At 40.1% G+C, this 16,304-nt stretch overlaps 1 protein-coding gene across 1 annotated transcript; it reads left to right on the top strand.

Moving 5' to 3' along the window:
* Positions 1–16: 16 nt before the first annotated feature.
* ZRSR2 (zinc finger CCCH-type, RNA binding motif and serine/arginine rich 2) lies at positions 17–14,442 on the top strand. Its single transcript, XM_065645334.1, has 11 exons — positions 17–116; positions 1,991–2,070; positions 2,229–2,325; positions 2,623–2,731; positions 3,076–3,162; positions 5,318–5,356; positions 7,230–7,345; positions 10,174–10,387; positions 12,699–12,754; positions 12,920–13,029; positions 13,666–14,442. The coding sequence occupies exons 1-11, from the start codon at positions 70–72 to the stop codon at positions 14,133–14,135; spliced, it is 1,425 nt and encodes a 474-aa protein (XP_065501406.1). The 5' UTR covers positions 17–69; the 3' UTR covers positions 14,136–14,442.
* Positions 14,443–16,304: the final 1,862 nt, after the last annotated feature.

Genomic DNA, 16,304 nt, shown 5'->3' on the forward strand with positions numbered 1-16,304 from the left:
TCGGCTGCCGGAAGGGATTTTTGCGCCCTTCCGCCGCGGGGTCACGTGACATCCCCTTGGTAACGCAAGATGGCGGCGCCCATGTTGCTGCCCGAGTCCCCTCTGGGCAAGTTGAGGTGAGACCGAGGCCGGTGCCGGCGCTAGGCCCTCCCCGCCGCCTACAGAGGGGAGGGGAAGGCACCGGGGATGCCCAAGGAGGGTCGCGGCCCAGCCCCGGCTGCGCCCGCCCGGCCGCACGACAGCCGAGATGGAGGCCGCCTCGCGGCCGGGCCTGGGAGTGGCGCAGCTACGTGCAGCAGCGGCCATGGCCGACCGGCCGCCGCCGCGCGCGGGGGGCGGGCGGTAACCGGCGCCCGTCGGGGGCGGCGGTTGGGAGCGCGGCCTGGCGCGGGGGAGCGGGGAGCGGGGCGCTCGGCGCTGCCCAGCGGCGGGGGGAGCCGGCGATGCTGCGCCGCGGCCGAGCCCGCTCGGGCGGCCGCCGCCGGGCCTCCGCTGCTGGCGGGGCGGCGGTCAGCCCCCCGCGCTCCCAGAGAAGCGGCGGCCGTGGGGCGGTGCGAGGTTCAGCGACGGCTGAGGCGCGGCGGGGCAGCCGTCGTGTGCGTGCCCGGGCTGGGCCCCATCCCGTTCCCTCCGCAGGTGGCGGATTCCCCGGCCAGGCCTCATAGTCTTTGCAAGCGCCTACGCTCCCCTGTTGCTGGAGTGGCCGCGCTCTCCAGTGCCGTGTGGCTGGAGGGGGAGGCGAGCCCTAGCCCTGCAGCGGTTCCTTGCGCATCAGCGCTTTGCCCACCTCCTCGTGTGCCGCTGTGGCCTGGGAGTGAGGAGAGTTCCCGTCTCTCTGTTCCTTTATTGGGCTTAAAGAGCACCTAAAAAAGCCTGGGAAGTGGGAAGGTGGTGTCCTCGCCAGCCCTAGGCACCTGCTGAGCAGATGAGGTTGCGTTCAGGCAGGTGACATTACAAGAGGTGTTGCCAGGCTCAGTCAAAGGTGGAAGGCTCAGATGTGAGCAGAGCATGCAGTCAGGCTTTGGTCTTCGAGGGCAAGCACTTTGTTGCCAGGGCAACCACCACGGTGTTACTCTTGGCATGCACAGGTGTGCAGATGGTGAGGTTATGAGTAACCCTGAACAGAAGGGTTAGAGATGTGGGTGAGGTTTTGGCTGTCTGAGTTAGACCTGTGGAATTTTTTAAAATTACGTATTCTGAAATGGGAAGATTTTGATCTGTCAATATTTGGCTTGGCAGAATGACAAGAGTTGAAGATCATCCCTCCCTCCTATTTTTCCATTATGTACTGGCTAGAAAGAAGAGAGCTAGAATGAAAAATGACAGAAAAAGGGGTTGATAGGAAAAGACTTTTAGCCACTTAGAGGCTTTTTAACCGTAATGGAGTAATGGTGCTGTTTGTAGGTAGCCTTGCAGAGCTGTCAGACAAACAAGGATGAGTCTGGCCAAGCTTCAGTCGTGGAAGAGTAGACCTGAGCATTATCTGTGGTGGTTGCTAAGTGTGCTTTTGTTATCAGTACACTAAGACTACTGCCTATGGAGAATATCAAGGGAGAAGGGAAGGGACTTAAAATTTCATACACTGTAAAATAGAGGAAGACTAGAATGTCTTGAAAGGCATGCCAAAATTACAGGATAGGAGATCCCCAAATTTTTCTCCCTAATCTTATCTAGTGACCAAGTTTCAGGAACTAAAGGAGATTTCATGGAGTTGGTGATAATGTCGAGTACTGCAGAGCTCAAAAAGGATGAGACCCTCTGTGTTGTGTCTGAATGTGATCGCTGCTGCTGTCTACAAGCAGCTTTAACAGCATAGCTACAGGTTTCATTGTCATGTCAGATGTCTCTGTAGAGTTACTGTTTCATATTAATAGCTGTTAAATTTGTAGTTTGTGGGGTTTTGTACTGCTGATGTAAATCGTGTTGATGTATGACAGTAAAAATGCTTTGTTGGGCTGTTATAATGTAAATAATATTCTCTCATCTCCAGCCATCAAAAATACAGAGCTATTCTGAAGAAAGAAAAGCGAAAAAAAAAGCGGCAGGCTCTTGCAAAACTAAGAGACTCAGGTAACCATGAAGTGTTTTTTATTGTCAGTGGAACCAGTACTGATATTTTTTCTTTTTTTTTATTATTATTTTCATTTTTTAAAAGGATATAATTTTGTGTATCTTTGCCGACTATAATATCTAGTTATTTAGATGGATTCTTCTGTGTTTTTTCTCAGAAGCTATAGAAAAAGATGAATCTGTGTCTGAGGAGGAAGAGGAGGAACTGGAAGAAGAGGAAGAAGAAGAGGAAGAAAAGAAACTTGAGGCAGAAAGGTGAAAAATGTAGAAAGTGGCATTTATGCAGATATAGATACATTTGTAGTTGATTTCATTTTTTATACCTTGAAAAATTTCAATATATCCTGTGAAAGTGAATAATTTTTGTATATTTCAGGCTACACAGTTTTTCTGTAAAGCCTGAATGATTCCTATGGAATTTTCTCTTTTAAAGAAGGTTAGATAAGCTGTAGTTATTGCTGAACTAATAACTTTGGATTATCTGTATGACAAATGCATCAGTTGTGGATAGTCATTAAATTTTGTTTAAGTGTTATCTGGTTCCCTTGGTAGACAACAACTACATGAGCAGTGGTTGCTGAGAGAAGAAAAGGCCCAAGAAGAGTTCAAGCTTAAGAAAGAAAAAGAAGAGGCTGCAAGAAAACGTCAAGAAGAAGAAGAGGTGACGTATAAACTGAGTGTTACAGTTGTGTCTGGCAATAAGGTAGACTTAGTGTAACACCTTTTACTGTTCCGTAGTGGACCCAGTTTTCTTGATGTTGGTATGTTTGAAAGCATAAGCTCTTCTTTCTTCCATTCTAAAAGAGCAAATTTAAAAAGAAGAATTAAAAAAAAAGAATCTTTTAAAAGGGTTTTTGTCCAGAGGTTTAGTTGCTTATGGCTGGATGAAAACTTAGTGGTCAAGGAGTTGTAATACAACATGATAGCTTTGAATTTAAATGATTATAAAGCATTTGTTTCCTTTTGTTTGTTTGGTTTTTGTTGTTTTTTTTTTTAATCATAAAGAGGAAGATTAAAGAAGAATGGGAAGAGCAGCAAAGAAAAGAGAGAGAAGCGGCACAGCAGAAGCAACAGGAGAAGAGAGAGAGAGAGGTGATTCCTGGCAGTAGGAGGATAAACATGTTACATATCCTCTTACATTATCAGATGCAACAATCTTTGTATGTTGAGGATTGATTTTATTGCAACTAGCAAACATATAAATATGTTAGTTACTTCTTCTCTCCATTCTGTCTAAATTCCTGAAACTATTAATCGATGTCAAAGAAGATCTAGTGAATCCATACACCTAGAAGGGTAATTACTTTTAGTACATGTGGCTGTTTATGGTATGTAATTTTTTGCATCAGTTAAATACAAAGGCATGCTGTGAATGTAGGTTCTGATATGTGCACCTTTTGCATTGTGCAAAGATAACCCTTACTTAATGACCCAGTTGAACACAGCCAGCGTTGAAGAAAATGCCCAATGAGGATATGGACTATGGAATTACATTGCTGCTGTTCCTTAACACAGTTCTTAATCAAAAGATATGTTACAGGTCTTCTTTACCTGACTCATCCAACAGGACGTATCTTTTTTTTTAGAGCTCCTTGGGTGGAGAAAAAAATGATGCTGAAGATTCTAGTCATGATAACATTTCTGTTAACGATACATTCTTCTTAAGTTTTAGAAGTTGAATGACCTACATGTAAGCCGTCCTGTACAGAAATCCAATGTGAGGACTAGCATGTCGCCAGTGAAGGGTGATTGCAGCTTTCTAGGATCTGGTCTTTTTAGCTTCTCCACAATAGCAGAAAATTCCAGTCATTTTACAGGGAGGTGTCGTGCCTGGTCTTGTCTGGTAGTGACAGGAGCAAACAGTATTTTCTCCCGCATTTAATAGTTGGTTGTGTCACTGGTTGCATAACACTTGCACGAGGAATTAAAAATAACAGCAGTTGTTGTATTTCCTGTCTTACTTCCTCTTGTGTTAAGTGTCCATTTCTCTCTTTGCAAAGTAGGGAGAGAAAATGATGGTCATGTCCTTCATTTAAGGTTGAGATATCGTTCTAAGAGAGCTGCACCTTCCCTCTCTTTGTGTCTAGGTTAGTCCAAGCCCTCAGTGGGCTGATTTAATTCCCTGTAGTAGATGGAACATATTTGTGGGCTATTGGTTTGTTTAATTTTTTTTCTGGGTTACTATTTTACTGGTTTAGTGAGTTAAATTGGCTCATAGAGGGCACTGACAAGCACCCAGGGGGAAACTGAGTACATATCTGGGAGTGGAGCCACCCTTTTCTGCGGAGGAAAGTTATTCACTCGATTTGGCCTCTCGCTTGAAACAGCAGTTTATTCAAATTCTGACTTACTGATTAAAATTTTCTTTTTCCTCCCTCAGATGAGAAAATAGATTTTCTGGTTTTGATTGGCGATTTTTGGGTTTGTTTTTAATGTGTATTTATTTAATTGGGTGGATAATAACTGACATACTTGGTTAGTACCAGATGGTGTCTGGGTTCTCACTTGGATAGCATTTTTTTATTTTTTATTTGCTCTTTCTCTTTTTAAATTTAATTAATTATCTTCCAAACTAGAACAATGCTAGCATATTTTCTTGTATTGGTCATGTTTAAATGTCTTTTTTTTCTTGGAACTTTGTAGAATAATTTGTTAGAACTAATTTTCAGCCAGTTTTGAAGAGCGACTTTTTGTTTTGCTCAGCCCGCTTAGAAGAAGGAAGGGAAGGAATATCCTCACTGATTTCCTGCTTTTGGAAGGCTAGATACAGTGAATTTATGATATTAAAGTTTCTCAACAGTTACATGTTTTGCTTTAACAGAGGCTCACTAAGAAATGGGTTTTTCTGTGTGTTATGTAAAATGTTCTAAGTTTAAAAGTTTAGTGCGACTAAATGATGATGAGTTTAACTGTAATCAGACTGAGTACTACAGCAGGAGATAGTTTAAGTGCTCAGTAGTTCAGTGATAGTTTTAAAAAATAAGAAGATGAAACTTTTCAGGTTTTCCAGCATTAAGATTAGAATATCATCTGCCTGAGGGTCTTGTCTGATGTATCCTTTAACAGCTTTGTAGTGCATGAATTGCTACAGAGCAAAAGTAAAACTTTGCTTTTTAAAGCAACCCCCCCATCAAATTTTTATTATGCATAATCATTGAGTATTGTAAATTAGGTTCTTAACTGAAGAAATCAGATGGTTTGTGTGTCTTCAGGGTTTTCACTAGTCCTGTGTTTGCACCATTTATAGGCAGCTGTGCAGAAGATGCTGGATCAAGCTGAAAGCCAGGTATGCTAAAGAGACTTCTTGAAAAAGAACTGAGAAGTAATTTAATTGCCATCCGGTGTTTGCCTTCTAGCGTGTTGTCCATCTGTTTCAGGAACCTAATGTCCTGAATAAATTTAATAGGTAGTGGCTTGCATGAGCTGTAAACAATTATTTACTCTGTGGAACATAATTAAGCATATTTCTGGCTGGTTGGTGGCAGTGCAGTTGTGCATGCTCATTCCTGTTCAGGAGATCTGAGTCAAAATGAATCTGGAAATACTGCTGTGTGCTGTTAAAAACCACTGTGCATGATGGTTTATTTGTGAATTAGAATTCTAAATAAATCTGTCAGTCCTTCTGGGTGGCAGGACAAAGCTGTCTTTTTAAGAAGATGGCAGGCTCTAAATAAAAGGATTCAGCAGTTGAGGAGGGCACAGATCCTTAAGAAAAAAAAAAGAAAAAATGGGGGAGGGAGAAGCTGACTGCTTGGGTGCCTGGAAGCGCATACATCTCAAGCTGGAAGTGTGTAGTAAAGAAAACTGCAGTCTTCATTTGAATCTTAGAGAGGATGAATTCAGTCTTTTCTGTTACCTTAAATAATAATTTGGCTTTTTGTCCTTGTCATACAGTTAAATTTGTAAAGATTCTTGCTTTGCTTAAATCACTGCATGAATCTGAAAAATAAGTTTTAACCTAATTAACCCATTGTACATTGATTGCCATAGCTACATTGGAGTTGCATTCAGTTCCAAATTATGTTTAAACAGTTTTTTAGGTAGGACATCTTTTATTTCACAATATGGGTAGAAAAATGCTCTGAACTACTACCTGCCTGGAGCTGAAGATGTATTAGCAGCCCTTTCTGCAAGGGAATAGGCAGAAATGTGGTATGTTAGAGACTCCATTATAGTATCACTTCAGGGTTCAGTTACTTAACTGTTAACACTGTTGAAATGACAGTGCTGTTTTGTTGAAAGAAAATTATGGCTGAGAGTCATGAACAGAACTGGTAGCAGGGTCAAATGCTGCTTGTAAATAGAGTTTTCAGTTGATTTAAAGTGAAAACTTAGGCTAGTCTGCTTTACAGATCTTTTGGCTAACAAAATGAAAATGCCCTTTTTAAAATGTGTGTTTTGTTTTTAGTCAGTCAACACTTGCAACAGGATAATTCCATTTTGAATTAAAGAGATCTTAAAAGCCTGAGACGAGCAGTATGGACGCTTTTAATTCTATTGTTAACTATGAATTTAATTGTTTTTAATTCTGGCTTTTGGGATGTTTTTTTTGTTTTAGACTTTTCTAGCTGCATAAAAAGTCACAGTGATAACCTTACTGAGCTTTGAGCTGTTGCGAAGATAAATAAGTAAATAGTCCTGGCTTTCTAACTCCCAGGTGTATAAAGTGCTGTTCAGTGGGTCTTGGAATGATGTAGATAACGGGCTTACCTGAATGGAAAGAATCTATCTCGATATTTGGCATTCTCATAGATGACAAATTAAATTATTGTTCGAGAAGCAAATATTATTGTACCTTTTGGTTATAAAATCTTAAGAAGCTTTTCCTTTAGTAAAAGAAAACATCTGGTTTGGTGATTTTAAAAACAAACAACAAAAAAACCTCACACAGGAAAAAAACCTCACACAGGGAAAAAACCCAACACATCATGAATATAGAGTTAAAACTGAACAGTTATCATGAAAAGAGGTTTGTGTCATCAGAGACCTAAGGCACTGGGCAGCTTTATGAAACAATGCCTAAAATAGGTTCAGCTTGCCGTGTAGTAACACAGTGCTCATAATTGTATGTGGATTTAATTGGTAGTTTTATTTTGATATTACATCTCTTTATTCTTTTCTGACTTCCGCGTATTTTAATGTTGGGTTTTTTTCCACAGCTGGAGAATGGTGTGACCTGGCATAACCCAGAGCCCCCAGAGAATATAGGAACAGAGAAGGACAGAGCGAATTGCCCATTCTATATTAAAACCGGTTCCTGCCGATTCGGAGACAGGTAATCAATTGAATATTTACCAGCATAGAAGTGTTTTGGAGAGACGAAAGGGAAGCAGAGGTCATATGCAAACAGAAGAAAAATTGCTATATAAATTACTTTCATTTATTCAGATGTGGTCCTGTTATTCATGAGGGAACTAGACAATGAGAGCAAAAGCGTTGCCTGGCTGGAACTGAACTATTTATTGTTATGGCATATTACTGATGGTGCATTCTGGTTATATTGGTGAGACTGACTTTTCCTTAGCTCTGACAGATGCACAGATACATTCAGACAGAATATATTTGATTTCTCCTATTAGTAAAAGCCTGATATGTCAGAGATTGTCTTTTAGCTTGTAAATTTGCATATGCTGCAGGTTTTAAAAAATAAAATCTCAAATGGACTAAAGCAAGTTAAGGTTCATCTGCACAGTTGAGAAAGCTGCTGTGTAGCTTCCAGAATTCTCCTATTTGTATACTGTTTAATTACATGATACATTTATTCTTGATGATTTTTGTAATATACTGTCATGGGTGCCCTATCTCAAAAAGAAGTAAAGTAAAAGGCAAAAAGAGAGAAGGGCAACAAGAAGGTCAGAGATGAGGAACAGCTTCTGTAGGAGCAGTGGCTAACATTGAACTCTAGAGTAGGATGGGAAGAATTATTTGCTTTTATTGTGAAATAGTTTAATTAGGTGTCCCTGAGTGTTTACCAGCTTTCAAAAAAAAAAAAGAAGGCACTTTCTCAATGAAACAAAAGGCAAAACTTATTCCCAGAGGACACAGAGGAAGCCAGAAGTATAAATGGGTTCATAGAGTGCAGGTTCATTGGTGACGATTAAAGATGATGACCCAAATGCAGCATCTGGCTAGAAAATCCCTGAATTTTTGTGTGTGTTAAGGAGGAAAAACAGCTCGGCAGGGAAGGACTCTGAAACCTTTTATGTGAATCTTCAGCATAAACTAGTAAGGCCATTTTACTAACTTGTATCACCAAAATATGTTTGCTCCGTCTATTGTAGTTTTCTTTATCCTAGAAGTAATCTGGTTCACTCTGGTGTGTCTTGTGGATAATTATGTGATAATTCAACTCTGTGGAAGCTTCAAGTCCACATCTTTTTTTCTATTCTGAAATATGTTGAATTCCTAAATAAAACTTTGGCTAGCTATTTCACTGCAGACAGCATTTTTGCTTTTCAAACATTTAGTTCTTTGCAATCTTTGCAGTATTTTTGTTTCACTGGTATTTAATGGAGGGTGACTTCCTTGGATTAATTATAGATTGGATAAAAATCAGGTTTGCTTTGAACTATGAGTAGGGTTGGTAAATAAATACCGAGAAGCATCATATTCTGCCTTCCTCTCGCATGTAGTTGTTGATCTCGGCTACCTCTCCTTCATCTTCCTTCCTCCTCCTCACATACCTGCTTCCTTCATATTCTGGTCATTTTAACCTCTGGTGTTGACCATAAGTTGAAGGACTGAGATCCAGCTAGGATAAGGACTGGAAGAATAGTTTGGAAGCTGTTGTTGAATATTGTCAAAGCTCACTATGTCTTGAAGAATCTAAAACTGGCTGAGTTCAGTGTTATTGATTTCCCCAGTAATTCAAACCCTAGTATTTTGTAGTAATACTGGATTTTGGGTCATTAATTTTCCTTGGGGTTCCTTTTGTTCTGTCATATGCTACATTCATTTTGTGTACAGAAAATATTGGTTTTGTATAATATTAGGAGTTCTATCATTCAAACAGAACAGCAAAGGGAGACAGCTTCTAAACTGTTAAAAAAAATCCAATTAATTGTCTCCAGTTTTAGTTTTGGTGGCTGTTCTGTTTTTTGGGGTTTTTTTTGTTCTTTGTTTTTTGAAGTCTAAGATGTCAACGAGAAAGTGAGAGTCAATTTCTGACTGACTGGATGTGGAAAGAAACTTTGTATCTGAAGTCTAGCTGGTAATTGCCCAGTTTGAGACCTGACCTCCCTCCAATTTGTCTGTGCTTTGCCAGTGCTAGATGAAGCCAGTAGACTAGTCTGATTATTTTTTTGATGATCCCATGAAAAGGAGAAATGTGTTGGAGAGTGCATGACCCAGTTGCTTGGGGAAGCACTTGAAATGGAGATCATAAAGCACAATGAAATAAACATGGAGGCTAACATCTAACATCCATCTAAAGGTTTGTGGGGAAGAATCTAAAGGTTTGTAGGGGAGAACTGTATTTCTGCATTTGAAGGAGGTAACCTGAATATGATGGATGGTGAGGGAGAATCTAATACTTTTACGGCTGCCAAGAAGATGCAGATTAAATCAAACTTACTTGGAAGAATCATTTTTTTACAAGTGGAAAAACACCAATCTTGTACTCCTCTAACTTCAGGTCTGAACAGGCTTTTCTTCCCTCACTCCTCTCCCTGCCCCCCATATGATGAGAACAACTTCAGTAAAAGTTGTTCAGTTTGCAAAAAGAGTGGCAGGGACTTGCTTTAAAATGTCTTAAAAGATTGTCCATTATCTTTCTATAAATTCCTTCAGAAATGGGGAACAAATTTAACCCTAGTAGCCTAAAGGAAATTACTTTAACTCTTGTTATGTTAGTGGTATCTGTAGGTTTTGCAGACGTGCTTTTTTAAGCAAAAATGTGTTTATACATGGCAGAAAGCATTAAGATTAAACTCACTTCCAAAAGATTTAATAATTGAAATATGTTGATGTTCCACTAAAGGATTTTATTTTGTAATAACTGTTACCCGAAATGGCAAGTGTTTGAAGTTTCAGCAAGCGCGTCTTCTGCTGAAAGTGCTGATCATAAAGCTTTTTCACTTTTCTTTCATCACTGCAAATGTCCAGGTGTTCTCGCAAGCATAACTATCCAACATCTAGTAAGACACTACTTGTTCGAGGGATGTTCATTACTTTTGGCATGGAGCAGTGCCGGAGGGATGACTATGACACAGACGCGAGTCTCGAGTACAGTGACGAAGAGACCTACCAGCAGTTCCTGGAGTTCTATGAGGACGTGCTCCCTGAGTTTCAGAACGTGGGGAAGGTTGTTCAATTCAAGGTATGCATCTGAGTGTAATAGCTTGTTAAATATGTAGCATATACGACATAAGTTGTGTTTTACTGGCCTTAACAGGAATTCTCTCCAGCATGCCCCAGCTTAATCACATGTACATTAGAGAACTATACAGTGTCCTTACAGCAAATCATGCATCTCTCACGTCACTTGTAAATTTGCCAGTGCAGTTACAGAGCATTGCCTTAGTCTGGGTCAATCTTCTCTACCATTCCCCTGAGCTGTTATAAAAGCTTGTGCTTTTGTACTGCAAGTTATTCGTACTGCTCAACAGTCCCTTCTCTTCTTAGCCCGTGATAAGTCCCAGGGGGTCCACTAAGACTGTTAGACAATATAAATATATCTGGGCTGTTTTATTTGTGCCTAAGGAATTAAATAGTGGGAATATAAAATGTATTTGGAGTATACACCCAAACAATGTCATTTTAGGACTGGTTGGATAAAATATATGACAGTGAACCGAATAGGTAGTAGGTATTTCAGTAAGAGGAATTATAAAAAGGTAAATTACATAAATGGTGTTGAGATTTGTCATCCATCCTTAGTTTCTGGATTTGGTATGCTGAATATTCTTTCTGAATTTTTCCCATTATATTATTATTTCTTATGGGGGCAAAAGATCTGTAAATGGAGACCTCAGAGATGAATGATGTAACAGTCCTATATTGCCCCAAAATATGCAGTTTGCATGGTGAAATCTCCTTGTAGCAGAACCCACTGCAGCATCCCTTTCTGCCTGCCATTTCCTGCAGTCACCATGAGGCATGCAGTGCCTTTTCTCTTTTTGTTTCCATCCACTGACAGCTGCCTCAGATCTGAGATTGCATTAGCATTTCAAGCAAGAGGAAAGTAGAAAAAGTGAATTTTCCATAGTTCTATAATGAGTTTTATATGTAAGAAACCTTAACCTCTTTGGAGGAGCATCCCCTCCATATTTTGACTCATGGGATATTAGGAAGTTGTGCTCCATCCTTGAAGATGGGATGTAGATTCCCAGTGGGATGTGGGTTGAAATGCTGCCTTACCATCAAATTCGAATCCTCAAATTTGTAATGTTGTTATATGCAACTGTGCTAAGTTGCATATACTAGGGTCCCTATGACTAATAAGGGGGTAAGAGCTTTTAGTGTGGCATTTCTGAGCTTCTGAAGTAATTGTGCAACCGTAATATAATTCTTACATGCATTTTGATTATATTAGAGATGCTTAGAAATTATGTGTTTGCTGCAGGGATCTTAGCTGTGATTGAATTGAGTCTCTACTACCATTTAGAATCGGATTATACATGCCCCTCTTCCAGCTGGCTTCCCTTTCCAGTGTAACTTAAGGTTTTGTTCTTGCTCTTTGTTCTTGAAAGCTACTCCAGAATCTGGCAGATCCTTACAAAACACATTTCCCACCTAAAAGTGTCTGTGGTGAAATCATTCCTGCTTGTTCTTGTGTTGGTGGTGTTTATCTCAAATACTCTGACTGCTTATTCTGTAATACTTAATTATACAACTGTTTGTTGTTGTGTCTGAAGCCCTGCCTAGCCCAGTGCATCTGAGGTTTTCCCTGATGGTCAGTCAGGCTTCAGTGACAAATGGAGCCACATGCCTCGAACGGAGCCATGTGCCTCATTTGGTGGGGATATCAGAAGAGGCCTGGGCGCAAAAGAGGCTGGGCTCACACTTCTGCCCTGGAGAACGGGGTTCTAGCCTGCTTGGGCCTGTCCGTCTCAGAATCCTTTGTAACTAGCAGCAAGCTTTTTGGAAGTTAAATCGTGTGGTTTTGAGAGCTTTGGATATACTTTGAATGCTAAATGATTATGAAAAAAAAGGTGTTTCAGAATTGTTCGGTGAAAGCGAGTGACATCAGCTTTTCTAACTCATCTCACAGGAATGCTATGAAGCAAAATTGCTCTAAACATTCTGTTACCATAATGAAGCCCACATTTCCACATGAGGATACTACTAATTGTTTTCAGAACAGGATTTGGCTGTTACACAGTAGGGCTGGCCCAGACAGGTGTGAGACAATTGAGTACAAGCTGTCCTGTGGGCTAAGTGAAGCAGAGGTCCCAGTGTTAATCAAAGCATAATGCTGGAAACAGTCAAACATAAGCCAGAAGGACTTTTTTTTTTTTTTTCCCTTCAAAACCTTTTATTTGACTAAAACTAAGCGTTCACAAGAAAATCACATTTAAGTTCATATTGACGATCTGTCATAAATCAGAACGGCTGCCATCTCAACATGTGTGAGCTGCTGTATAGCGTAAACCTTCTGCTGCACTAACTTGGTGTTTCCATCCCCTTAGGTCAGTTGCAACTATGAGCCTCACCTGCGAGGAAATGTGTATGTCCAGTATCAGTCGTAAGTACTCAAAATCTTACTAAGTTTTAGAACTAAGCTCTGTTAATGAACACTGTATAATCCAAGTGATTCATTCTCATACTGTAATGGGAGCCTAAAATTGGTAAGTAACATTTTAAAGGATTGCATGGTGATAATGCTATGTGTGATTCTTGCTTTGTAAAGGGAGAAGGACTGTCAGGCAGCTCTTGCTCTATTCAGTGGACGATGGTATGCAGGCCGACAGCTTCACTGTGAATTTTGTCCTGTGACAAGGTGGAAGACTGCTATATGTGGTGAGTCACATAAACACTGGGAAAAGAGAATGTGGTTTATTCAAAGAGTACTTATGGAAGTGATAACGAGGGAATTACCCTGTAGCTTTCAGATCTGCCTAATGTTGCATTTCATTTCTGTTGGGAAGACAAACATGCTAACTTGCTTGTGTAGAGCTAGGAAAGAAAGGGAATATTCATACTATGTCATGCAAGTGTCTGAATCACTCTATTGGATTTACCTTGGACTGGAAAAGAAAGTTTGCATCCTAACTTTGGAAATAATAATCTTAAGGTGGAACTACAGGAAGTACTAATTATCTCTTTAAAAAGCAGCAGCGGTTTTTGAACCATCAACAGTTTTTAGCAGTAACTATCACATTTGACTTATCTATAATTACATTCTTAGATTAAGGTAGTAAAATTATTTATGAAAATCATTCTAAGCTAAAACCTTCATAGCTGTTAAAAAGTTAATTCCAAGAAGAGTACACATTGAAAAATAATCTTGTGTGAATTGATAGGTGGTCAGATGCATGTTTCTCTGTTTGAAGAAGAAAAATTGAGTTTAATAAAGTTTCTTTCCAGTAGGTACATAACGAAGAAAGAGATTTAACAGGTCTCGTTCATAAAAAAGCAAACCCTAATCTGTTGCAGGCTTATTTGAAAGGCAGAAGTGTCCAAGAGGGAAGCACTGCAACTTTCTTCATGTATTCAAAAATCCAAACAATGATCTTTGGGATGCCAGTAGAGACATACGTATTTCTCCTGAACGGACTAATCAGTTGTCTAAAAACTCTGAAAGGAGAAACAGATCGAGCCATCGTGATGACTATTACAGCCGGTCAAGGAGAAGGGGCAGCCCAAGCCCTGATCATTCCTATCGAAGAAATGGAGAATCTGAGAGAAAAAAGAATCGCCGCAAAAACAAGAGAAGGCACCGGTCTGGCAGGTCAAGAAGTCGTGAAAGGAGGAGGTCTCGGTCTCGCAGCAGGGGGAGAAAGAGGAGGGGCCGCAGTCGCAGCAGAAGTCATAGTCGAACACGCAGCAGGAGCAGAAGTCGGAGTTCATCTCGATCGAGGAGCAGGGGTAAAAAGAGGTCAAGCAGCAGAGGAAAAAATAGTTAAACTCCCAAAACAAAGTGAGAATTACTTTTAGAATTTGCTAACTGATCAAACATAGAGCTGACAAATCTTTCCAATAGGGCACCAGATACATTTGAGTTTCAAATAAAAGTGTTCTTGCACATTAAAATGTTTCTTCCTAATAAAGGAACCTAGTTCATTGTGTGCTAAGCTTCAGAAAAGTATAAGTCCTATATAAGGTGTGAATGTCAAGTACTCTAGCTACTCTGTCCCTCTGAACTGCTTTAACATCTGGATGCATACTGAGTACAAATAGAAAGAGAAGTAAAGCTTATTTGGTATATGCTTATTTCTGTGTTGTGTGTGTTAAGTGTTTACTGTCCCTGTAAGGAGTTAGTACAGAACAGCCAGTGTGCTGTAAATTCACACCACAGCATACTGCAAATTGAAGTCTGCATAGAAGACTGCCATTTATATTTTCCGTCTGTTTATGGGAAATCTCTTTTCTAGACAAAGTAAATATAATCATGTAATAAGTTGGAGAAAAGGGATCTAAAAGACATCACTGTTTGGTTGTACAATACTTGCCCAGTAGGAGCTTTGTGGTCATAAGTGTCGGATTTTTCTCTCTCCCCTGACTGAGCTGCTGAGCTAATTGCCTGCAGGGATTGCAGTAGGCTAAAACCAAGTAGGAAGTACACAGAAAAACAATAAATTTATTCAGTACCTTAATCCCTAAGTAAGAGTGGAGACCATGCACTTGTAATCCTCAAGTGAGGATAGGAAATACTTTGCATACCTCTTGGTTGCATACCATTTGTAGTTGAAAACAACCTGCCTAACCTGTGATGGAGTGGTGGAAAAGTGTACATCTGGTAACCGAACACACGTATGTCGTTGGGAAACCCCACGATGGTTGCAGAGTGGCTAAAGAAATGGAAGGGTTTTATACCTGAAACAATACTTTAAGTTGTTTTGGGGAGGAGAATGTGATGTGAAGTCTTTTTAGGCTTATTGTACAGTTTAAGGCATCCTACTGCCTGGCTTCCCTGTGGTTAAGGTAGAAAGTATGATACATAAAAATGAAGTTATCAGGACAAAACCTTTTTGAAATGACGGCTACATTTGCAAAGTACCTGTAATTAGATAAATCCTTACAAATATTGCTTCAGTTTTAAATGAAAGATTTGTGCTGTTAGATGGACTGTACTTCACACTGCTTAACTTCAGGTATTTACCTTAGGCACCCAGGTGTCCTTTGGTGCTTGGAGAGAGCAGTTTATGGCACTGAAGGTGCAGGTGGCCTGAACAGTCTGCAGAGACACCTCCCTCTCTTTAGCCTCTCCAAGGAACTTGGGCTCCTGTCTGTGGAGTACAGTTTACACCACCTAAGTTAGAAGCCTAAAGAAGACATGAAGTGCTCCCAAATAGATAGTTGTTATGACTTCAACAATACAATATAGTCCCGTAGAAGATCTGGATATCCAAACTTTATGATAGCATTCCTCACAGCAAGAACGGTTTTCCTCCAGGATAGTTAAGAGTGAATGAACATTGCTTCTGGATATAATATATATATTTTTGTTTTTCTAAATGCGTACTGCACCTAGCATGCTGATTATACATTTTCCTTCTTTCATGTGTAACTGTTGTCCAATATAGAGTAATACAGCAAAATGCTATATATTGATGTTCAGTTCAAACCCGACTTTCACTATATATTGTCATAACTGTAGGCAGAATTGTAGCTTAGTTGATTTGATTAAATGTTTTAGTTATTAACAGATGTAGGAGTTGTAATTTAATAGCATAACTTTTGAAATAATAACAACTTTGTTTGAAAGGCATATTTCAAAGGATAGACAGCACTAAGTTTTAAATTATGTTTGAGGAATTTGTGACCATCAGTTTCTCATAGTGTATCTTCTTCTGACTAGACCTTACAGACATATTTTCCCCAAAGTTTCTGTTTTTTCATAGATGCTCACTTGTCTAGTTGGGTCACTTGTGCAGAATGTGGCAAACTCTCGTTCAGTTCCCTGGAGCAGAATCGAACTGGCATTTCCTACTTGCTGAGATGCACCAACAGGGCAATGACATCTTCCTTTCACTGGTGCTGACTTGCATCCCGTGACTCGTGCTGGTCAGCCAAGCCTGCCAGTTAGAGCCCTCGGGGGGAAGAGTTGACTTACACCATCAGTATGTAGCATG

The sequence above is a fragment of the Caloenas nicobarica genome, chromosome 1 (assembly GCF_036013445.1).
Source record: "Caloenas nicobarica isolate bCalNic1 chromosome 1, bCalNic1.hap1, whole genome shotgun sequence".
Classification (NCBI taxonomy): domain Eukaryota; kingdom Metazoa; phylum Chordata; class Aves; order Columbiformes; family Columbidae; genus Caloenas; species Caloenas nicobarica.

What these genes read in the sequence shown, in the direction of transcription:
- ZRSR2 (XM_065645334.1), top strand. Translation starts at nt 70, where the DNA reads ATGGCGGCGCCCATGTTGCTGCCCGAGTCCCCTCTGGGCAAGTTGAG. An exon ending in AACGTCAAGAAGAAGAAGAG is followed by an intron (nt 2,732 to 3,075) that starts GTGACGTATAAA and finishes TTAATCATAAAG; the next exon opens with AGGAAGATTAAAGAAGAATG. An exon ending in GTGGAAGACTGCTATATGTG is followed by an intron (nt 13,030 to 13,665) that starts GTGAGTCACATA and finishes AATCTGTTGCAG; the next exon opens with GCTTATTTGAAAGGCAGAAG.